This window comes from Castor canadensis, chromosome 5, assembly GCF_047511655.1.
Source record: "Castor canadensis chromosome 5, mCasCan1.hap1v2, whole genome shotgun sequence".
Lineage (NCBI taxonomy): Eukaryota > Metazoa > Chordata > Mammalia > Rodentia > Castoridae > Castor > Castor canadensis.
The window spans coordinates 84,432,573-84,457,613 of record NC_133390.1 but is presented as its reverse complement, the minus strand read 5'-3'; the positions used below and the strand labels follow the sequence as shown (position 1 = coordinate 84,457,613).

At 39.2% G+C, this 25,041-nt stretch overlaps 1 protein-coding gene and 1 long non-coding RNA gene across 8 annotated transcripts in view; one reads left to right on the top strand and one right to left on the bottom strand.

The window, feature by feature from the left end:
- The window catches only part of LOC141423277 (uncharacterized), a 33,624-nt gene extending 17,249 nt beyond the window's left edge, over nucleotides 1–16,375 (top strand). Inside the window, exons 4-6 of the long non-coding RNA XR_012448005.1 lie at nucleotides 2,289–2,549; nucleotides 4,759–4,876; nucleotides 12,022–16,375. This is a non-coding gene — a long non-coding RNA (uncharacterized lncRNA). The remainder of the gene's footprint in view (nucleotides 1–2,288; nucleotides 2,550–4,758; nucleotides 4,877–12,021) is intronic.
- The window catches only part of Liph (lipase H), a 44,405-nt gene extending 23,015 nt beyond the window's left edge, over nucleotides 1–21,390 (bottom strand). For 2 of the 7 annotated variants that reach the window (XM_074073608.1, XM_074073609.1), the window contains exons 1-3: nucleotides 21,073–21,390; nucleotides 3,814–4,181; nucleotides 2,404–2,512 (exon numbers count right to left, since the gene is read on the bottom strand). In XM_074073608.1, coding sequence (XP_073929709.1) covers nucleotides 2,404–2,512; nucleotides 3,814–4,181; nucleotides 21,073–21,121 — 526 coding nt within the window. In that variant the 5' untranslated portion in view covers nucleotides 21,122–21,390. Of the gene's footprint in view, nucleotides 1–2,403; nucleotides 2,513–3,813; nucleotides 4,182–7,187; nucleotides 7,494–21,072 lie in introns of those variants that run through there. The other 5 variants (XM_074073613.1, XM_074073612.1, XM_020183930.2 and 2 more) reach the window with 3 other exon arrangements.
- Between the last annotated feature and the right edge of the window lie 3,651 nt (nucleotides 21,391–25,041).

Sequence of the window (25,041 nt, the reverse complement as noted above, 5' to 3'; positions counted from 1 at the left end):
GCATGGTGACCTTAAGCCTGTGCTCCCAGCTATTCAAAGGAGGTGGAGGTAGGAAGATCCAAGGTCAGAAACCAGTCCAAACAAAAGTAGGAGACTCTACCTGGAAAACAAACTAAAAGCAAAAAGGACGGGGGAGTGGCTCAAGTGGTAGAGTGCTCACCTAGCAAATGCAGGGCCCTGAGTTCAAGTCCCAGTACCGTTCAAAAAAAGAAACGACAACAAAAAATCATATTCCTAGACTGGGGGTATACCTCAGAGGTAAAATGCCTGCCTAGCATGCATGAGGTCCTGGGTTTGCCCCACACCACCACAATAAATATATAAATAAACAAACAAATAAAATTTAAAAGCGGGAGTTGTGCCTAGAGAAGATCAAATAAAAATAAACAAAATATCAAAAGAAAGGACAGAAAATAGGAATATGAAGAGAGGAGGCAGCCATTCATGGCCTAGGTAAGTCCCAGGCCGACTTAAACTATGTGTGGGAGGTTAGTGACTTGTGTCCTTGGGAAACAGGACACATCCCCACCCCGAAGTCCAGTGAGCCCACTCAGATGAGGAAGGGGAGAAGGGGAAATGCCAGATTTCTGAAGTTGCCCTCAAGGAGAGCTGAGATTGACCTTGGTGCTCAGAGAAGGTCAGAGCTAGGGAGAACATGGGAAGTCAGTAGAGGCCCATCAGCTGAATCCAGGCCTCAGCAGGTCACAGCACCCCGGGGATAAGCAAGACTGGGATGAGGATTGTCCATGATCAGAGACCATGAATGTGAAGCTCACATTCACAGTAGCTGTGGGAACAGGTATGCTAGGAGGTGTAGTGTTGCCTGTAGAATTAGGCTGTGGTGGGCCAGAGAGCAGCTTTTGCTCATCTTTTCCCAAACTCTGGTCAGGAATGTCATGTTTGTAGCTTGAGAGCAGCCACTGTGGGAATTTTACACCATAGAAATCAGCCCTTGCTACAAATAAGGGCTTTTCCATTTCTTCTTTTCTTGTCTTTCCTTTCTCTCTCTCTCTCTCTCTCACTCTTTTGTTTTGTTTTGTTTTTTAAAGAACTGGTCTATTTTCAAGCACACCTCTGGGTACAATAAAGTCTCACTTCCAGAAGAGAAACTCCCAATAGAGGAGGACAGAGACAAATACAAGCCACCTGTTTTTTCTACACATGAGGAACATTGTTTTCTTTTTCTTTCTCCCTCCTTCCTTCCTTCCTTCCTTCCTTTCTTTCTTTTTTTCTTTTTTGAGACAGGGTCTTGCCATGTAGTCCAGGCTGGCTTTGAACTTGAGATCCTCCTGCCTCAGTTTCCTGAATGCTGAGATTAAGGGAAATTTTTTTAAAGTATGGGCTGGAAATATGGCTCAAGTGGTAACAGTGCTGCAAGTGCAAAACTCTGAGTTCAAACCCCAGTACTGTAAAAAAAATTTTAATTAAATTAAAATACATTGCTTTCTAAAACATAGTAACAATACATTTTGAAACTTAAAAACCACTTAGCTTCCCTAGGGAAGCAAGTAAATAAGATGAGGTAACCTTGGCCTTTGTGTGAAAGCAAAAAAAAAAATCAACAACAAACAATGTGTCCCTAAGTACCAGGGCTACAGGGGATGCCAGCCAGCATGGTGTGTGTGTGTGTGTGTGTGTGTGTGAAAGACAGGGACAGAGACAGAGATGACTAAGTTTAAGTAGCATCTTCAGACTTGGGATCTTGAAAGGTTACCTCCCAAATGTAGTTGGTTTGAATAATTTACATTTCTCCTCCCTCCATCCACTTCTACTTTCCACATTTCCTAGATTTAAAATACTCTTCAGCATGAGGACAGACTCTGGGGAAGGTAGTATGAGAGGCCTTGGTCTGAGAGAGCTGCCCTCAGCCATTTGAGCAGCTGTGGAAAGTTCCTAAACTCCAAGCAAGAGATCCCATCGAGGGGACCGGCTGCATTTCTGACTGTTTTCATTCTGAGTTAGCTGGAACGCTAACTCAGATATTTAGAGAGGAAGGCCCTGCCATCAAAGTTCCCATCTCGTCTTCCTAATACAAGACTACAGCTGTGCCTAAGGACTGCAGAGTGCTAGGTATGCCATTAAGGTCATCCTGGTTTAACTGAAAGGAAAAAGGTTCTCTATTCAGGCACACAAATCAAATCCCCATGAGAAATTGCTGTTTTTCTAGTCATCAGAGAGATAAAGTCATTGCCAATCTTTTCTATAGCATAAAAAATTTGCAAAGTGTTTTGCATATATTTATTAGCCAATAATCTGAAGTCAATGTTATTCTGGTCTTCTTTTTGCAGAACAGGACCCATTGGAAGTGCTGGCTTCAAACCCCAGGACTTGGATTGCCCATATAACACCCCTACAGAACACCTGTCCCAGCTGCTACCTCCTGCTGGTTCACAGGAGTCTTACCTGTAATTCTCCCCAGCTGCCCATCATACATTTCTCCAACAAAGCCAGATATATGGGCTCCTAGACTTACTCCAATCATATAAATGTTGTCAAGAGAACCTCCGTTGGCCTGGAATTTCAAGAAGTCCATGATTATAAATGTGAAGGTCAGAGAAGTTGATACATTTGGAGAAATTTCCTAGCTGTTTATTTTGGAGAAATATTTCTAAGTACATTACATCCATGGTCTCATTTATACGTTACAACAGCGCTGGGGGTGTAATTCAATGATAGAATACTTGTCTAGCATGTGCAAGGCTTGGGTTCAATCCCAGTATTATATACTCTCTCTCTCTCTCTCTCTTTCTCTCTCTCTCTCTCACACACACACACACACACACTCTCACACACACACTCACTATTTCTTTTGATTATATGATGAGGAAATGGAAGCCCAGAGTTGAAGTCATCTGCCCCAGGTCAGGCAGTTGGGGAAGGAGCAGAACAGGATGCAAACCAGCCTACCACTCACACTTCTGTTAGAAGCCAAACCAAAACATCTTTAAAGACTTCCAGACTGGGGAGGGAAATGACAATACATCTCCATGAACTCCCTTATCCTTATTCTAGTTCAGTTAATGGAGTCACGATGGAGAGGGACAAAAAGAAGGGAAGAAGTGGGGGAGAGTGGGCCACACTGTCCACAGGCCACTGGGACAGCTTGTCCTGAGCCATTCAAATACTCTCTTTCCCAGGGCTGTGGCATAGGAAAGGGTAGGGGGGCTAAAGTAAAACTCATGTCACCCCCAGCCACAGTGGTTACCAGGCCTGACTCTCTCTGAAATTGTCCTGATTTTATGTCATTTTTGTTATTATTAAAAGGGATAATTCATAAGATAGATCACTAAATAAAATTTTATGTTTCACCTTGGTAAGTCTTCTAAAAACAAACCTCATTGGACCATGTGTCTCAGGTTTTTTTTGGATTTTGAATAATCTGAACACTAATCTTCTGGCCCATCTAGCAGAAGAAACAGCTACAGAAGCTAAAGAAGTGCTAGACATTTAGACCTGGAAACCTTTAGACAGAACCTTTCCTACTCTTCAGACACCTTTATGTGTACTACAGAAAGACCCTTTCCCAAGACACTGTGTCATCTTCTATGGGGAAATTATCATTAAAAAGTATATAAAGCTACAATATCAATGACACTGTTGCTCCCTTAAATCAGTGTCCTGGCAGTGGACAACCTGCTCAACCATATTTATGGACCTTACATGCAGTCCCTCCTCACCTTCCTTTGGGTTTATTCAGATTTGTAAAATGTTAGAAAATAGTCCCCCCACTCACTGAAGATTATCTCCTGGCTTTAAACCTCCAGATAATTGGTCAGTTTCAATTTGGCCCGGAATTATCTAAGTCTCTCTTACCAATATCTGGTCGATAAATTCCTTCAGGATGACGGCTACTTTTCTGGTCTTACTAGAGGCTTGGGTATATATGACAGTTGTAGCTCCTCGATTCCAATCAACAACCACCACGTTCATGTCTTCCACAAGGAGCAAACTCTCTACTAAGTCCCCCATCCAAACTGGAGGGGAGCCTGTTGGCCTGAACCCATGGATAACGAAGGTGGTTTTCTTGGTGACGTTCAAGTTCCCCAAAGCTGTAAAGTTGACGATTTGTGCGCAGGTCTGGTTTCTCTCCGTGTAGAGCATCAACTTTACACTTAGTCCAGTCCCAACGACCGCACTGTGGAAGCTCAGTTTGGTGAATGAAGGGCATATTTCATCTGTGTCTGAAGATAAAAATTAGATGGCGTCACACAGTTCTTTCCTTAGTAGGGCATTAAGTGAGAGTTCTGTCCCTAAAAGCTCTAAATGTTCCTCAGAGCACCGGAATGGAGTTGAGTGAAGTTGCAAACTCAGACTTAAGTTAGCACTTGTAAGTTGTGACCTCTAGTTTGACTGGATATCTATTCTTCAAAATCCTACCCTCCTTCAAGGTCTAACCTGAAAATCACCTCAATGATCCCTTCTACCATCCTCCCAGCCATAAGTGCAACCTCTCTCCAGAACTCCCCTAACTCCTCTATCTACCTCATTGACAGCACAATGGAATCCCCTTTCAGTAGTGGATTGTGTGTCTGTCCTATGAGACCATAGTTGCCTCCTCCATGTGTCCTCACAGTACCAAGCACATGGCAGAGGGCTCAGTACCTGAAGCTTCATGGTTCATGCACTTCTCTCCTTGTGCAGAACACCCTTCCAAGATGTCAGGGAATGCATACGTTGCCTGTCCTTTACCTTTCAACTATCTCTGAAACTGTTGACCACAGCAACCCTTCCTAAGCCCTCTTCTTTTATGCCCCTCAGGCACTACCTTCAAGCCTTCGTCTTGAGTAGCAGGTGCCATGGATATCGTTAAAAGGAAGTTGGCCATCAGATGGGGAACGGCATAAGATGAGCTTGGAGCATCTTGTTATGCCAGAAAGTAAGGGGGTGTTTAAAAATATGTCTCTCTCACACACACAAAAATAAATAAAAATAAACATAAAACAAAAACATGACAAGACTGGGGATGTAGCTCAATGGTAGAGCCCTTTAAGATTGCTCTTCTTTTTTCTTTTGAGACAAAGTCTCACCATGTAGCCTAGGATAACCTGGAGCTAACAATCCTCTTGCCTCAGCCTCCCAAGTGCTGGGAATATAGACATCTCCACCACCACGCTGAGTTTAAGATTGCTTTTTAATGACTAGGGAAGAAGTAGTGAACTATACAGTGTGAAACTGGACAATGCCTTGACTAAGTTATCATTTTTAACATTGCCAAAATGGGACAGGCAGATGTCATGTAGACTGAAAAGGACACATGGCCTATGTAGTATTCCATTGGGGAATGTGTAACTGGAATCTAACCACGGGAGGAACCAAATGAACACTAAATGAGAAAAAAAGCACCTGTCTTCTTAAAAAAGAAATTTCAATGTCACAAATGTCTTAGAGGGGCTAAGGAAATTTTCTAGATTAAAAGAGAAAAGAAAAAGGGTAAATGAGTGCAATCCCTTGCCCTAGACTGGATCTTAGAATGGGAGGAAGAGATGCTATAAAATAAATTGAGTTAATTGACAAGATTGGGATATGAACACTAGATCAGACAAAAGTATCACCCCAGGGTTAAATTAATTGAAGTAGCTATGGGCTGGTGGCTCACACCTGTAATCCCAGCTACTCAGGAGGCAGAGATCAGGGGGATGGAGGTTCCAAGCCAGCCCAGGCAAAATAGTTCTTGAGACCCTATCTCGAAAAAAACCCCTCTGAAAAAAGGGCTGGTGGAGCAGCTCAAGGTATAGGCCCTGAGTTCAAAGTACCACACACACACACACACACACAAAAAAAACCAATTGAGATAGATAACAGTAGTATGATTATATTAGAGAAAATTATCATTCTTACAAAATATAACTGAAGTATTTATAGGTAAACTGCCAAACTATTCTCAAATGGTTTGGAAAAATATTATGGATGAATAGACAGATCCCAAATGATAATGTGTACATGGCAAAATTAAACAACAAGTAAACCGAAGGATAGAGTTGTACCTCAATGGCAGGGCCTGTTGTTAGCAAGCTCAAGGCCCTGGAGGGTCACAAAAAATTTTTTTAAACCCAAGAAATGAATCTATGCAAAGGACTATTAGTATTCTGTGTACTTTAAAAAAAATTCTTGTGACTTTTCTAAAATGTAAAAAGTATTTCCAAATAAAAAGCTTAAATAGGAAGAAGAACTAAGATAGGGCCACATCAATGGGAGAAGTAGGCTGTGGATTCTGATATCAGGAAGTGAGAATAGATTGATGCCTGGGACTTCTGTTCAAAAGGGAATGGGGATTTAGGAATAAACCAAAGATCAAATTGCAAGATGAAAGAGAATCAGCCTTGGTGTCCTTGGGAACTGAGATAGAACTTTGCTTCTGCAATCGTATGGTAGGTCTTGGTCAAGAGCTGTCATCAGGGGGCTGGGAGTGCTGCCTAGCAATAGAGCAGGCATGTGCAGGCCCTGCGTTTGCTCCTAGGCACACACACACATACAAAATCAAATAAAGGTTAAAACTCTGATTGGTTTCCAGACACAATAGCACAATGACTGGGAAACTATATTATTTTAAACTAGAAGAATTATTTAAAACTGTTCTGTGACCCACTCTCCCACACCATGCTTCACTGAGAGAGAACAGCCAATTAGGAGGAAAACTGTAGCAATAGACTCCAGCTCTAAGCTGGATCCTGAAGGATCCTCATAAGAGCAAGCAAGAAACTAGGGGTGGCCATTCTTGGAGGGAGGCAACAGAAGCCAAAGATCATTGACTTGCAACCAGCTACCAGAAGACAAGAGTGTCCTGGAAAACATCTATACTCACTTCCTCCGGGAGGAATTTAGGAACCGCTTGTCCCAGGTACCTATTCTGAATGAACCTACACATGCATATCCAGAAATTACTCCTGAGCCTCAGAGCAGCCTTAATCCTGGGGTCTCTGGCCATTCTTAGCAACCTGGGTCTATTCATGTCTGCATTTACTTGAAACTTCTTGAAAGACTTTGAGGCTTATGAATGAGTGAAGTTCCAAAATAGAATGAGCAAAAGAAGCCCCAGATAGATATTTAAAAGTTAAGGGGGCATTGAAACCCTTTACTCTATGAAAGAAGTGCTCAATACTGAGGCCCAAATTCACGCATTTTTCCTTTTACTCAATACCATCAGGTAGAGGTGCCACAAGGCAGTCTCAAAATGTAAACATTTGTACCTCTGTTGGCCTCTTTCACTTCCTCTTCTTGTGGATCACTTGCTCCCAGAGAACGTGGACTGAAACTTGTTCAGTTGCTTGTAGAAGAGCAAATAAGTGACTGTTTAATTAGTCATCTTTTTGAACAGGAAGTGTCACAAGGTAGGGCTAAGTCTCTCTGTGTTAGTCATCAGTAAAGCTGGGTTTTGTCCCTGTCTGTGCAACTGACTCACCAAGTGGCCTGCGGAAAATCATGACATCTTTCACATGCCATCTATCTGCCTAACAGAGGAATGCAGTAGAGATTCATTTTGAATGAGGTCATACTGGAAAGTCAAGCAGCCCTTTCCCAAGAAGAGGACGACTTAATCACTAGGTCCACATGAGTAACACTAGGCTAGGAGGTTATAAGCCACATATCTCAGAGAAGAGCTGTGCAGTGTCAGGTCACAGCTATTTTTCAGCAGCAACTGCCAACTTCAGTATTATGGAGGCTTGGCCAACCTCCTGGACCTGCTGAGTCCTTACAAGAGCCCTTAAAATGGACCATTACTGAAAGCAAGAATGCAGAACAAATGGATTTTTAGTTTTCATTTGAGAGAACCATCCTATGTCACATATGTTTTAAGTGCCTTAGCTATTTTTGTAATGGCACTGTGCCCTGGAGAAGTCCGTTGTAAGTAGTGAAAAATAGTACATTTCCTTGTTCCTCAAACTCTACTTTTATTATTGCTCTACTTTAGAGAATATGTGCAGTTGATTCAAGGAAAGTCTACTTTAACCTTTAACCTAGGTTCTATGTCAGATGACTTTTTTTTTGGTAGCACTAGGGATTGAACTCAGGGTCTTGGGTGTGGTAAGCAAGGACTATACCTCTTGAGACACACCCCCAGTCCTTTTGCTTTTTTAACAAAAGGATGGTGTTTTGTGCTTTTGCCCAGGCTGCCCTCAGACCTTGATCCTTCTATCTCCACCTCCTGAGTGGCTGAGATTATAGATGTGGACCACCATACCTAGCTTAGGTGACATTTTAGAAGGAGTGCGGGGCATTAATAAAATAAAAAAACACAGAAGTATAAAATTGCTCCACATAAAGAGAAACCGTGTGAAGTGAGAACTTAAACAGGGAGCTTGGGCTGGTCTGGGCATCTGGAGGCTTCTTTCTTTCATATCACTAGGAAAAACATATCTAAATGCCAACAGCGGAGGGCTTTTAAAAACAATAAAGTATAAAAACTAGGTGTGGTAGTTCACACCTGAAATCTCAGCACTGTGGAGGCTAAGGCAAGAAGTATCACAAGTTCGAGGCCTGCCTGGGCTACCTAGTGAGATCATTTCAAAAAACAAAATCTGTAGGGAACACGGTTGAGTTGACCCATGGCTGCCTGGCAGGCCATGGACAACTGAGGCTCAGAAATATTTTCAGAACTGTGCTGAGGTCTGAGGTTTTTTCTACCCAATCCTTCCTTTCCTCTCCTTTCTCAGGTACCAGACCTGCAGCATGGTGGGACGGCTCCTTGCCTACCCTTACTCCCTCCTCCTCTACCTCTCAAAGCCTTCCCTCCAATAATAGAGCTCTTGCATGTTCAATCCCATCATGGGGTCTACTTCTCACAGGACCCCAACTGATACCAATGGGATTTAATTCTGTAATACTCTAGGTCTACTATCTCTTGCTATATTGATTATCCGCTTGTTGTTTGTTTTATATTTGTGTGTTGTTTCTCAGACTGGGAAGTTTATGATCTGTTTTATAGCTATGTGAAATATTTAAAATTCTGCTTCATGAGATGTAAATGTGGGTGCACATATGACATAGACTACATGCAGAAAGGCTGCAGTTTTAGGTACATTTACTACTTTGTCACCCTGGCAAAGATTTCTGGACGTCTGGAACTGTGTTTTAGGCTGTCATGAAACATGTTGCTGACTTCTGCCATGTGTTCTGCTAGTGACCTTTGGTTTTTTTGTTGTCTTATTTGTTTTTTGTGATCCTGGAGATTGAACCCAGGGCCTCATGCATGCTAGACCAGCACTCTACAACTGCGTCCCAGCCACAGCCCAAGCCCCAGCCCCAGCCCTAGAAAGTTCTCTCTTTAAGATAGTTCTTTCTTTAGGTAGATAACTCTCTGCTTTTGCCCTTGCTATAGTAACTTGAAACAATATCTAGCAATCCTTTGTTACAAGTAACAAGGACATTAATACACTTAATACTTGTCCCCACCAACTGGACTACTACCTCCTGATTTTCGTTAGTTATAAAATTATTTGTAGTTCTTCTGGTGATTCCTTTTATAGTTTAAAAATAAATGTTTAAGCCTGTAAAAATGACTCAAACACAGATAGTTTCTGTTCTGTTTACTGTAACTTTCTGTTCTATGTATTCATCTTCCACCAGGAAAAAGTAGGAAGTTAATTTACCTACATTGCCTTTTATTTCCTTCCTGATTTCTCTTTCGGAACATACACATCCACTTACACTTTTTGCCACTGTCAAAATACAGTCATTCCTCATTATTTGTGGATTTTTGTATTTGCAAATTTATTTGTAATCTTCAAATTAACACTTTTCAGTCATTCATGAACGTGTACAGTGTGGTAAAAAGTTTGAGTCACCTGACATGTACAGTCTTAGTGAGTGAGGTCAAACAAAAAAGTAACACTCTTGTTTTCTTGTTTCAGTTTTTATCTGCTAACCAGTGTCCTTTCACAGCCACTACTGAAAGTCATTTAGTGCCATGATTTTGCTCTCTGTGCTTTTTCTTGGATGTTTCACTGCTTAAAATGGTACTTGGGCAAAGTGCTGATGTACTGTCTAATGTTTCTAAGCGTAAGAAGGCTGTGATGTGCCTTCCAGAGAAAATGTGTGTTAGATACGCCTTGTTCAAGCATGAGTTACAGTGCTACTGGCCCAAAAGCCATGCTAATGAATAACAGTATGTATTCAAGTGTCTTTATACAAAAACATTCAGAAGGTTTGATCAGGTGAAAAAAGTACTGTGACTAGAGAGGCTTACAGAAACCTAACACTATATTTCCCTAGGAGCAGTGGTTCAGTATGCCCCAACTCAGTACTGGAGGTCACTTTATAGAGCATAACTGTCACGAATAACAAGAATGGGTACATAAAAACCATCTTATTAAGAGGCACAGTAGCAGGCTCAGAAGGCTGAGACAGGAGGAGCTCTTGAGTTCAGGAGTTTCAGACCTACCTGGGTAATAATAATAATAATACATACACATATATATGTATACATATGTATATTTATATATGTATATATATTTAATTAACATATATGTTTATGTATATCTATATCTTCTGGAATCATGGCTCCTTAATTATATAGTGTTACTTCTATAGCGTGTACATGCATTGCTCTCAATTCGTCCTTTTCCTAGGCTTCTACCTTCAGCCCTAGGAGACTAACTCATGCTGTCTTTCCAAGAAGGACTCATGGTTAACTTCTGAGTCCATTCATATCATCCTGAAATTAATTTCTTCATTTAACAATGCCCTGACTTTGAACGATACTCTTTCCCTCAGGAATTGTAGGTATTATTCTACTTTTTTTCTTACATTGAATTTTCTCTAGAAAACTTTTCCCCTTTCTGTTACCTACTTTATTCCTACCACACAACTGAAGCAGTTTTCCTAATTTTAAATTACTTCCCCCACTAGGGCAGAAACTCCAGGACAATTGATCTTTTTGTCCGTTTTTGTTTTAAGACAGGATCTCACTGAGTAGCCCAGGCTGACCTTGAACTCCTGATTCTCTTGCCTCAGCCTCCCAAGTGCATGCATCACTAGGCCCAGTCTTTTTGTCTGTTTTATTCACTGTATTCCCAGGACTAAGTACATTACACGGTTCAGAGCTGGCATCAATAAATGTTTCCTAAATAAATGAATACCACCCTGTTAACACATTATTCAACCATTTAGAATGGCCCATATGAACACTACAAAGAATATGACATTTAAGGGGCTGGGGATGTCTCTCAGGGGGAGAGCACTTGCCTAGCATGGACATTCAATCTCCAGCACTAGAAAAAAAGAAACCAAAACTGGGTTATGCATCATATTTCTCATGCTCTTTTGTTTAAAAATTTCCCCTGAACTAAATATTTCTTAAAAGAAAACACTGACTTTATCTTATCTTGGACCATATTACAAATTAGTTTAAGTGATTTGAGATATTATATTGTTGGGTTTCTTGTCCAAAACTGTGTCCCCAGCACCTAGCACTGGAACTTGTCTCTTTGTTGGACCCCAAACACCCAGGCAATTTGGAAAGCATGGGCACAGGCATGGCTCAAGCATAGAGCACTGGCCTCGAAAATGTGAAACCCTGAGTTCAAACCCCAGTACTGCCAAAGGAGAAAAAAAAAAGTGTCCACTGGAGAGCACACAGCACTACGTATTTGTGATGAACAAATGTGTGAAGGGCTTCATTCGCATAGAGTTCAAGTTCTCATTTATGTTGGTATTTCTAAAGTGACCAGCTATTTGCATGTCTTCCAAAAACAAACCTTTTTGTGGTTACTTTGTTGCAAAGTCAAGGTTGCTCAAAGGTAGTCTTAACAGAGTGAAACCCAGTAATCATAAAACATGTTAGACTGGTTTTTAAAGCTTAACCTCTTCTATCAGAGTTAATTTGAAACAGGAGAAATTATGCCTGTACTTTTCAGACTACTTTGAAAATTCAGTTACTCTGAAATAACATTTCCTGTTGATATTTGGAAAATTACAATTGGATAGCTGATGTCTGCAATATCCGATGATGAGAAATTCAGAATATCCTTAGAGCATCTATGATTACCATTAATTGCCTTCTCTTTCTTTTTCTTTTCTTTTCAGTTCTAGGGATCAAATCCAGAGCCTCGTGTATGCTAGGCAAACACTCAACCACTGAGCTACTGAGCTACATCTCAGCCCTTGCCTTCTCTTTCTTCTTTCTTAAAAGAATTATACCTCAGAAATGCAAAAGGAGAGATAACAACAAACACCATGGAAATCCAGAAAATCATCAGAGACTACTTTGAGAGCCTATACGCTAATAAATTTGAAAATCTTGAGGAAATGGACAGATTTCTAGAAACTTACAACCACCCAAAACTAAACCAAGAAGATATTAATCACATGAATAGATCTATAACACAAAAAGAAATTGAAGCTACCACCAAGAGCCTCCCAAAAAAGAAAAGTCCAGGACCTGATGGAGTCACTGCTGAATTCTATCAGCAGTTTAAAAAAGAACTAATACTAACTCTCCTTAAACTGTTCCATGAAATAGAAAGGGAAGGAACACTGCCTAACTCATTTTATGAAGCCAATATTACTCTTATCCCAAAACCAGACAAAGACACCTCCAAAAAAGAGAACTACAGGCCAATTTCCTTAATGAATATCGACGCAAAAATCCTCAATAAAATAATGGCAAACCGAATTCAACAACACATCAGAAAGATCATTCAACACGACCAAGTCGGTTTCATCCCAGGGATGCAAATCTAATTTATAGATTTATACTCAAATCTATAAATGTAATACAGCACATCAATAGAAGCAAAGACAAAAACCACTTGATCATCTCAATAGATGCAGAAAAAGCTTTCGACAAGATCCAACACCACTTTATGATAAAAGCTCTAAGAAAACTAAGAATAGAAGGAAAGTACCTCAACGTTGTAAAGACTATTTATGACAGACATACAGCCAACATCATACTTAATGGTAAAAAACTGAAACCATTTCCCCTAAAATCAGGAATGAGACAAGGGTGCCCACTACTATCTCCACTCCTATTCAACATAGTACTAGAATTTCTAGCCAGAGAAATTAGGCAAAAAGAAGGAATAAAAGGAATACAAACAGGTAAAGAAACTGTCAAAATATCCTTATTTGCAGACAATATGATCGTATACCTTAAAGACCCAAAAAACTCTACCTAAAAAACTCTTAGACACCATACAACTACAACTACAGTAAGGTGGCAGGATACAAAATCAACTTACAAAAATCATTAGCTTTTCTATACACCAACAATGAACAAACTGAGAAGGAATATATGGAAACAATTCTATTCACAATAGCCTCAAAAAAATCAAATATGTAGAAGTTAATTTTAAAAAGGATGTGAATGACCTCTACAAAGAGAATTACAAACTCCCAAAGAAAGAGATCGAAGAAGACTACAGAAGATGGAAAGACCTCCTGTGCTCATGGATCGGTAGAATCAACATAGTAAAAATGTCTATACTGCCAAAAGCAATCTACATGTTTAATGCAATTCCCATCAAAATCCCAATGACTTTCATCACAGAGATTGAAAAATCTACCCTAAAGTTCATTTGGAGACTGTGAATAGCCAAGGCAATACTCAGCAAAAAGAGCAATGCTGGAGGTATCACAATACCTGACTTCAAACTATATTACAAAGCCATAGCAATAAAAACAGCATGGTACTGGCATAAAAACAGACATGAACACCAATAGAACAGAATAGAAGATCCAGATATAAATCCACACAACTATACCCACCTCATTTTTGACAAAAGTGCCAAAAATATACAATGGAGAAAAGACAGCCTTGTCAACAAATGTTGCTAGGAAAAGTGGTTATCCATCTGCAAGAAACTGAAAATATATCCATGTCTATCACCCTGTACTAGTATCAACTCAAAATGGATCAAGGACCTAAATATCAGACCTGAAACTCTGAAGTTACTACAGGAATGAGCAGGAAACACTCTGGAACAAATAGGTATAGGCAAGCACTTCCTCAATAGAGCCCCAGCAGCCCAGCAACTAAGAGAAAGCATGAATAAATAGGACTTCATGAAATTAAAAAGCTTCTGCACAACAAAAGAAATGGTCTCTAAACTAAAAAGACCACCCATAGAGTGGGAGAAAATATTTGCCAGCTACACATCAGACAAGGGACTGATAACCAGAATATACAGGGAACTTAAGAAGCTAAACTCTCCTAAAATCAATGAACCAATTAAAAAATGGGCAACTGAACTAAATAGAACTTTTTCAAAAGAAGAAATTCAAATGGCCAAAAAACACATGAAAAAATGCTCACCATCTCTCTCCATAAAGGAAATGCAAATCAAAACCACGCTAAGATTCCACTTCACCCATTAGAATAGCCATCATCAGCAACACCACCAACAACAGCTGTTGGCAAGGATGCGGGGGGGAAAAAGGAACCCTCTTACACTGTTGGTGGGAATGTAAACTGGTGCAACCACTCTGGAAAAAAATTTGGAGACTTCTTAAAAATCTAAACATAGACCTGTCATATGATCCAGCAATCCCACTCCTGGGGATATATCCAAAGGAATGCAACACAGGTTACTCCTGCACACCCATGTTTATTGCAGCGCTATTCACAATAGCCAAGTCATGGAAACAACCAAGATACTCCATTATTGATGAATGGATCAAGCAAATGTGGTACTTGTACACAATGGAATTTTACTCAGCCATGAAGAAGAATGAAATCTTATCATTTGCAAGTAAATGGATGGAACTGGAGAACATCATTCTGAGCAAGGTCAGCCAGGCTCAGAAGACCAAAAATCATATGTTCTCCCTCATATGCAGACTTTAGATCTAGGGCAAATGCAGTAATGTGGTTGGACTGGGATCACATGACAAGGGGAGAGCACATATGGGAGATATAGGAATAGGTGGAAAACCCGAAACATGAAAGCATTTAATGTCCCTACTCCAGAGGAGCTAATACAGAAACCTTAAAATGACAGAGGTTATCATGAGCAGGGGATCAGGAACTAATGTAAAGATCATTGAGTTAGAGTTGAATCAACCTGGGTCGTAACACATGGGTACACGAAAGCAATAGTAGGAATCTCTGTATAGCTATCCTTAACTAGCAAAAACGCTTTGTCTTCCTTATTATGCTTATATCTTTTCTTCAACAAAATTAGTGATAAGGGCAGAATAGGACCTGCCTGGAACTGAGGGGGGAAGGGGGAAAGGGTTGGGGAGAGGGGTAGGGGGAGAAATGACCCAATGTATGCACATGTGAATAAATGGAAAAAAAAAAGAATTATATCCAAATAGAGCATCAGGACAATCTCTAAACTTTGTTAGTGCTAGCTTATTTGTACATGAGACATTTTGTTATAATCTGATGCGTGGTTGTCCACAGGTCAAAGCTGGCCACATTCATTTATACACTGACCATAGCTGCCTTCCTGCTATAATGGTGGTGTAGCGCGCTTATGCCCCTTGGCCCACAAAGCTGAAATATTATTATCTGGCTTTTCATGGAAAAAGCACCCCTGGTCTAACGCCTCAAAAAATAAAAGATTTTGGAAAAAGCCTGAGTTTGAAGTCCAGCCCTATTGCCTATCTGCTGAAGATAATTAGCTGATAATTACCCTCTCTGGGATTCAGTTTTGTATTTGTAAAACAATCATAATAATGCCCATCTGTCAGGCAGTGCCACAAAAGCCACACTGAACTTGAAACAAAAGAAAAAGTATGCAACCATATAGATACTTACCAAAAGATCCTTGCAAGGGGCTGGGGATGTGGCTTAGCAGTAGAGCACTTGCCTAGCATGTGTGAGACCCTGGGTTCAATTCCACAAAAAACAAAACAAACAAACAAACAAAACCTTCATATTTTGAACCAAGCAGAAAAAGTTCATAAAAGTTCTATGATAGAAAAAATGACTATACAAAGTCCTGTGTCATTCAGTCTGTTCACACACCATTGTCAACCCTCATAACCTGCCTAGCAAGAGGTGAAGATGGTGTAGGCCCAGGAACAAGGATCAGCTGGCTGATTGGAAATGAATTTTCCCATTGCGAAATAACACTAGATGATAAAATAAAAACTAGCCTGTCTTCAAGTAAAATTTTGACATTTCATTCCTCATGGATTTATTTGCACTGATTTTGATTTTAAAAATATTGCATTAAAACGTTTATCTTGATTACTGAGTTTGGGTGACCCCTCCTTCCCTGAGATTTTGGACCTGCTGAATGCAACTCACCTCATTCACCTCACCTAATCCTGGCCCTGCTGTCAGGATTTTAGAGATAATACCTATTAATAGTGGGTACATAGAAGATGCTAAAAAATTAGCAATTATTAAGGGTAGTGGAAAGATAGGGGAATGGGAATATAATGGAGGGGGTAAACTTGTTCAAAGTACAGTGTACACACATACAGAATTATCATAATGAAATCCCTTGTATTACTAATGTATGCTAATTCAAAAGTAAAATAAAAATTAAAAAGTTAGCAATTGTTGATGACGTTGGTAATAGATTGGGATAATATTATTTACCCCATAGGGCTATTCTGAAGACTAAATGAAATGATATAAGTAAATCACTTCACATGGAATTTGACATGTAAGAGGCACTCAATAAATATTAATTCCTTTCCTTCTGTCACTTTCATTTCCTTAACTAAGGACACTTAAAACTCTGTGGACCAGTGTACAGGTAACAGTGCTTCTCCCTGGTCAGAGCACTAGATTAGGAGTTTGAGACGAGTTTGTTCCTGGCTGTCATGAATAAGTTTTCATTTGGTCAGGTTTATTGTTTGGTTTCTTTGTGGCATTGAGGATACAATCCAGGGCCTCATCATGCATTCTACCACTGAGCTACACCCCTCAGTTCATCAGAGTCAGACTGAAAGACTCTGTTGATGCTGCCTGAAAATATTTACTGAGAGAGAGTCATATCAAGATTAAGAGACATATTTGCAAAGATTCTGCCTGCAAGAATTCTGAAGCAAGCTCACCACTAAAGAAACTTTAGAGCTTAGGTTAAAAACTTTGCCTTGGAGGTATTGGAAAACAAGTTGGATACTTTTTATTTTGGTGGTATTAGGATTTGAACTCAGGGCTTCACACTTGCTAGGCAGGCAATCTACTACTTGAGCCACACCTTCAGCCCTGGACACTTATTTTTAAGAGCGGTACAAGGAAGAAGTGGCATGCTGCTGCCATGAAGCTCTATCTAAATTTCTCAATCTGAGAAGTAACTCAGTTTAGATTTTTTGGAATCTGGATTTCAGAATTTGGCATTAAAAAGTTATCCTGAGTCAGACTGAAGAGGTCATAGTTGGCCAGGGTCAAATCTGGTGGAATATTTCTCTTTTATTCTGGGAAGAGACAGGTGAGAAGCATAGGAGCAGAATGCCATATACTGGCTTTTTTTTTTTTTAGGAGAAAACAAATAAAATGCCAAACATTCTCACTTTCATTTCTTTATCACATACCTACATATGCACATTTACATCCCCTCACTCATTTTCATCTCCACGTAAGAGAAAGAAGACACACACATGCACACACACACACACACACACACACACACACACACAGAGCTTTAAATCACTTGAGAGCATTTTTGACATCTGAGGAAATGATTCTGTTTTGGGTGCTACAGTAGTCCTCCCTTATCCATAGTTTCAGTTACCCAAGGTCAGGCATGGTCTGCAAATACAGTATAATGCAGCAAGATGTTTTCAGAAACATCACATTTACATAACTTTTATGACAGTATATTGTTATAATTGCTCTATTTTATTATTGTTGCTAACCTCTTACTGTGCCTAATTTATAAATTAATGTGGGGTATGAATTAAAGTATGATATATTGTAAGAACTTTTGTAACTGTCACAGTGTACTCTCAATACAACAATAATAAAAAAAGAGATTAAAAACCCAGATAAATGGAGAACTATATTATGCCCATGAAAAAAATTACTATGCACATATATAAATATCTATGTATAGGTTTGAAAGAACTTTTGTTTGTCTGAATTTTTTTTGTTAGTTTTTGGAGATAGGGCCTTGCTTGTAACTATGTAGCTTGGGCTGGCTTGGTACTCAAGATCCTCCTGGCTCCACCTCTCAAGTGCTGAGATTATAGGAGTACCATCATGCTTGACCAGTATGTTTGTGTAGGAAAAGACAGAGCATATATGGGGTCTGGTACTATCCACAGCTTTAGGCACCCATGGAAAGACTTGGAACACTTGGAGGTATAGTGTGGGAGGACTACTGAAAGTTTTTTCTGGGAAAATGTCAACCTAGTTTTGTTTTTGTTTTTGCTTTTTTGATACTGGGGTTTGTGCTCAGCGCCTTCACCTTGGGCCATTCCACCAGCCCTTTTTCTATGATTGTTTTTTGTTTTTTTTTGAGATAGGGTCTCACACACTATTTGCCCAGGCTGGCTTCAAACCGCTGTCCTCCTGATCTCTACCTCTGAGTAGCTAGGATTACAGGCATAAGCCACTAGCCCCTGGCTCAACCTAGTTTTACACAGTTGCCATGGGCCAAAATATGACAACAGACTAACTTTTTACGATACGATACAATTAAGTCAAACAGACTTAATTTCACCTGAGGCTGAAAAACCTTGAGGTCTTGTTTTAAAAAAAAAAAGAAAAAGAAAAAGAAAAAACCCTTGAGATTCTGATATTTCTCTCCAGACTCATTGAGTGGGCATGTTTGGGAGTGGAGTTTCTGCATTTTTAACTGCCCCCTCCCTCCAGGTGATTCTCGTGCACTTTAGAGTATGCTGATTGTTGGTGTGTCCTCTGGTAAGATATGGCAAACATTCCTAACATGACTTCACAAAAATTAGAACAACAAAACAAAAACCTCTGAAAGTGAATGATTTATATCCTTGGGATGTCTGAATCCCATCTTAATACTAATTTTGGGGACTTCAAGACAAAGAAAGGAGAAATAAAAGTCTCAGCATTTATAATTAATAATTGTTGCTATCCCATGCGTATTATCCACCCCACAAAAGATCCAAGTTCATAGTTTCATAGACACTGAGAAGTCTAGATTTAGTTTACAGCCACAGAAATTTGTTGTGGTTAATGCTTTGTCTTTCTTAGTATTGCTTATGTCTACTCTTCAACAAAATTGGAGAAAAGGACAGAATAGGTTCTGCCTGGAAGCAAGGGGGGTGGAAGGGAGAAATGGCCGCAACAATGTATGCACATATGAATAAATGAATAAAAAAAGAACCAAAAAAAAAAAAAAAAGAAATTTGTTGTGGTGTATCTCTGCTTAGATTGTAACTTGCAGGAGCCACAGTCTTCCAGTATCACTTAAAACAAGACTTTACTTATGAGAAGATGTTAGGAAGAAGGCAGGTCACAAAAAAGTTGTCATTATTCCAACTTTGAATGTACAGACATAAAGGAGACTCTTGAAAGAAGAAAGTACCCACAATCGATCAGAAGGGTTTTGTGATAGGATTAGCCCATCCCCTTAAGATATCTCTAAATTTAATCATTTTAAATTTTGAAAATGATAATAAATATATGTGTCAAAATACTGACTTCTCAGTTATATATTATCATTAGTATAATTTTAACTTATTAGCAATTTAACTTCAAAATCATATATTGAGGGCTAGAAATGTAGCTTAATGATAGAGCACTTGTCTAGCATGCAAAAGTCCCTAGGTTTGATCTCCAGCACCACAAAAAATAAAAAATACACAAATAAAGAAACAACAAAACAAGATATGTGGTATAAGCCTGAAATCCAAATGTAATTGCTTAAAATTTTCTATTTTCCTTCGAAACTTCATTGAATATTTCTTTTTTTTTTTCATTTTTCTTTTATTATTCATATGTACATACAAGGCTTGGTTCATTTCTCCCCCCTGCCCCCACCCCCTCCCTTACCACCCACTCTCCCCCTCCTTCTCCCCGCCCTCAATACCCAGCAGAAACTATTTTGCCCTTATTTCTAATTTTGTTGTAGAGAGAGTATAAGCAATAATAGGAAGGAACAAGGGTTTTTGCTTTGAATATTTCTTTTACATCTAATTATAAATTATTATAAGTAATATAGACTTGCCTCTGCATAAAAGGGTTTTGTTTTATTTTAAAAGTTATTTCTTGGGGCTGGGATGTAGCTCAGTAGTAGTGTGCTGCCTATGTATACATTCAGCACACATAGTGCTTGTTGTATGTATGCAGACAGTACTTGGTTTGATACCTGGCACCAAAACCTTTTTTTAAAAAGTTATTTCTTTAGAATAAATTCCCAGCAATGACTTTACTAGCTCAGAGGTCAGGAACATTTTTATGGGTTGTAACACATAACAGATTTCCCCCTTGCCCTTTAAAACTTATGCAATCTTCATAATCACAAGCTATGTTAAAAAAAAAAAAAAACTAGGTTTCTTTTTTTTCTGTGTGTAGTACTGGGTTTGGGCAAAAGTACTGGGTTTCTAAGAAGGCTGAGAAGTGATGAGTAGCTTGTTTGTTTTTTTAAGCATGTCACTTTATTTTTGTTAGCTTATCATGAATATTAGTACTTTGATTTCTTCATTATCTTCTTTTTCTTTGTTTTTTTGGTGCTGAGATGGAACACAGGGCTCACACATCTAGCAAGTGCTCTACCTGTAAGCTACACCTCCAATCTGATGATTAATAATTTTTAAGTTATCAACACGCCAGGCACCATTGTAAGGAATTTATGTATGTAAAATTATGGTATTTAAAAGAATAACTTAAATATACACTCAATGCATGAAATTCTTCTCTATATAGTATCATAAAATAATTACTTTTAAATTTCAGAAAACAGGTGATCTCATTTCATATAGATGGAAAGGCACAGAAAATTCAGCTATGAAAGAGACACTATTTTAGCTTTTTCAGCACATTCAATTTTTGTACATAAAAGTTAATCCAAAAAATAATAGCTTCTTTCATTATCAAGAAAATTTTTCTTTCAATTAGAAAGCTCATTTTACCCATATGTTCCTTCCTTAAAAGTGAACTTAAGAAGTCCACTGAAGGAAATGGGCTGATGATTGCAAAATCACAATACTACTATTTTAAAACTATTTAAGAAGAGCATTTGATAAATGACCTACCTGATCTCACCAAGCATATCAAGCTGATGAGTAAATATAACTTCAGCATATGGAGCCTGGAGAGAAGTGTCGCCTTCCCAAGAAGGATGATCTACTTCGCAGTGCCTTACTTAGAGTTTCCACTTCAGGTTAGGGTTTTGCTCACGGAGAGCTCAGATAACTAATCCTGAGGTGTGGTGACAACAGGAAGTTCCCCAGGGACCGAATGCAGACCGGGCTGCTGACAGGTTCTAACCCTTTCAGGTTTTCGACTCCTCCTCCTTTCAATAAAAGGTCAGGTACTTTCTATCCTACACAGTTTTATGCATATCTTACTATTATAATTTGCATTTGCAGACTGACGAGTTTAAAATAGTTTCATTCTCTGTGGGCGGTTTATTAGTTGTTTGGCTTGGTGTGTTGAAATCAAGTGTGATTTGAAGTCTTTCCTCTCCTGGTTCTTGTGAATGAAACGACAAATCCACTTAGCATTCTGCTGGCTGTGTATATAAAACCACTTTTTATGTTAATTTTTACACTCATTCCTCATGAAGTAGTCTTTAGATTTTTATTAAGAACATTTCATCATGTCCCATTATATACTTGTATTTGCAAACCAGAACTATGCTTCAGATTAAAGGAAATTTTATTTCCTTCCTTTCTTCCGCTCTTCCTTGTCATACTCCTCCTTTTCTGAGACAGGGTCTTGCTATGTAGCACAGGCTGGTCTTGAAATCATGATCTGGAGCCTTAGCTGCCTGAGTGCTGGATACGTTTTTTCTTTCAATCCTGAGTTCCTACCTCTCTACTAGCTCTTCTCTTTTTAAAGGAAAAGTAAATAAAAACCTTAACTACAGAACTACGCCAGAATCTTTCCACCTCAGTATTAGACGTAACTAAACTTGTGCTCCGCAGCTGGGAGGTAATTAAGGACTAGGGGTGTAACTCAGTGGTAGAGCGCTTGCTTAGCGTAGAGGAGGCCATGGGTTTGAACCCCAGCACTGCACGCAAAAAAGTACTATGCCTGGGTTTCCGTGTCACACTTCAGACCTAATGACTAATCTGAGCTAAATTTCATGTCTTCCACTCACTAAGCAAAAACACTCAAGTTCTCAAAATTCTAGTTTTCTCAACTGCCAAATGAAGACAGCAAGATTGCACATCTCATAAGGTTAGTAAGTGGATTAAATGAGAGAGCACAGCAAATCCTTTAGCACTGTGCCTACTACTGTGCCTACCTTGCTGGTCATAGGACCTACACTGTTCTCTCCCCTCCGAAGGCTGGGGAGTGCACTGCTGCCATAGGTGTCCAGGCTGGATTTGAGGAGTCATAAGGTTTCACGTGAAAAACAGCTCGCATTGTAGTCCATTTTTTGTGTCCTACTTGGAAAAATTAACTAGGGAAATGTGAATAGGAAACTCAAATCCATGGCCTGCCAGCTTTTCTATTTTTCCACCTGCTCCAAGCCTTACTAATTTGAGAACAGTCACCCTCTGGAACAAATGGAGAATTATTTCATGTTTCTCTTAGGAACCTGTCAAGGACTTCATTGCTCCCTGCTGGATTCGTGTACATGCCTGATAAATATTTGCTGAATTCCTATCAGTTTTGACTAGCATGCCAAGTACTTATCTAGAGAGAACCAGTGTAAGTGCTTTTGGAAAACAGCCAGTTATAGGAATAAGAATCATTCCTGATGTGAGTTGTGTTACTGTTAATGGTTAGAGCACAAAAGTTCCCCTTACTTCCTAGCTGTGTGCTACTTTCTTCTTCTAACATTCAAAACAGCACAAGAATCAGTGGCAGAAACTTCCTCTACTTTAAATTAGTAAAAAATATCAAATATAAGAAAATAAAGCATTCCCGAAGGCTGGGAGAAAGGAAACGAGAATGGATATTATGTAAAGGGATAGCACAGGGCTCTTTTAATATTTTTGGGTTGGTAGGGATTAAATCCAAGGCTTCAAGAATTCTGGGTAAACACTCTCCCACTGAGCTATATCCCAGGCCCACAAGTAATCTTTTTGTGATACAATAGCTCTGTATCTTAATTGTAGTGACTACAGAAATCTATACAAGGAGTAAGACCTAATAGAAATATATGCACATAAACACAGGTACATGTTATTTAATGAAATCTAAATGAGTTCTGTGGGGTTTATCAATGTCAATGATAGTACATTACTAGTTAGGTAAGATGCTACAATTAGGGAAACCTGAGTGAGGATACACAAGACCACCTTGTACTACTATTTTTTTCAACTTCCTTTGAACCAGTAATGACTTAAATATAAAAGATGTTTTTAAAATGCCAAGAAAAGACTAGAGTTGTATCTCAAGGGGTAGAGCAGCTGCCTGGCAAGCATGAAGCCCTGGATTAGAACCCCAGTAAATGCAAAAAGCAAAATAAAACAAAAACTCCAAAAAGAACTTGGGGTGTGACTCCAGTAGTAAAGCACTTGCCTAGCAAACTCAAGACTGAAAGTTCAAGCCTCAGTGTTATAAAAGTAAGTAAGTAAATAAATAAATAAAGGGTCTAAAAAAAACCCCTCTAAAAATGGATCAACTCTTATAAGCATTTGAAAAAAATATGTATTTAAATATTTTCTAAGGAAGGCCCATTTCTTTATCTTCCATCAAGATTATCTCAATTCTATGCCACTGATAAATGATCACAGCTCAAGAATGTCACAGTTTCCCTCAGTTCAACCTAGTATTATGTAAACTGGTTCGTTACTCCAGCTCCCATCTTGGGGATTTGAACTCAAGGCCTTGAGTACTTTACCACTTGAGCCATGTCCCCCAGGCCACTTTTTCTTTTTTCTTTAACCTGGAAATCACTTGCCACAGAGAGCAGAGTAGAAAGGGGCAAGCAAGCTTCCAAATGAGTGGACAGGAAAAACAGGTATGGAAATGTGATGGAACTGAGGAGAGGTGGTTTTATGACTCTCATTGGTTTCAATAGCCAGGAAAGGTGACCTATGTCCCCACCCATCCTGGTCTAGGGCTCTATGCTGATATATGACTCACTGTAACACCCTTGTGTTTTCCCATCCACATCAATGACCTTGGCGTCTCTCACTTGGAGTCCAAGTGTAGAAAGATGTCTGTTTTCTCAATTCATATCCTCCAAGGAAGTTAGGGTAGCATTCCCCCAGACCACACATTTGTCCCATTTCTTTCATACGTGGTCTCACGCATGCTAGGCAATTGCTCTACCACTGAGCTACATCCCTAGCCCCTTTTAAATTTTATTTTGAGACAAGGTCTTGTTAAGTTACTATGGTTAGCATTCAATTTTTGATCCTCCTGCCTCAGTCTCCTGAGTAAGTGGGATCACAACTATGTGCCACCACACCTGGCATATTTCTTTTCTTCATTCTTTCATTTATGAAACATTTCTTGAGCCTCCATTAAAAGAAATAAGGACATAACAGGATAAGTTTCCTTCTTTAAAGGAGACAGCATCGATGATAATAATGGTAGTAGTGACAATGCTATGCAGAGACATGGATAGAAATTCTATATGACAGCAGAGAAGGAAACAATAAGATTTTGGGAATCCTAGAGGAAGAAGGTATTAGAAAATCTTCACAGAGGAGGTATCTTTTGTTCTGGGTTCCAGAGACCAGGTAGGGGTTTGTCAGGTGAAAAGCATGGGGAAGGGCATTTCAGATAGAGGGAACAATCTTAAAAGTATGAAAGAAGTGTGGTTTAAGAGTATGGTGTGTATAAATAGGGAAATGATAGAGTGATTTGAAGACAGGCTCTGAAGACCTTTGTGTGCCATGGTTAGGGATCTTCAAGGGAATAAGAGTCTGGTTTTTTTTGGCTAATTACTTATACTAGTAGATTATATGATATAGTGTGTAACTGAACATAACATAAAACCATGCATACTATACTAAAATATATAACAATATAAAAGATAAGTGTATTTATATGTCAACATTATCATGCAAACCAAAAACTTTTTTTGGTAATTTGTT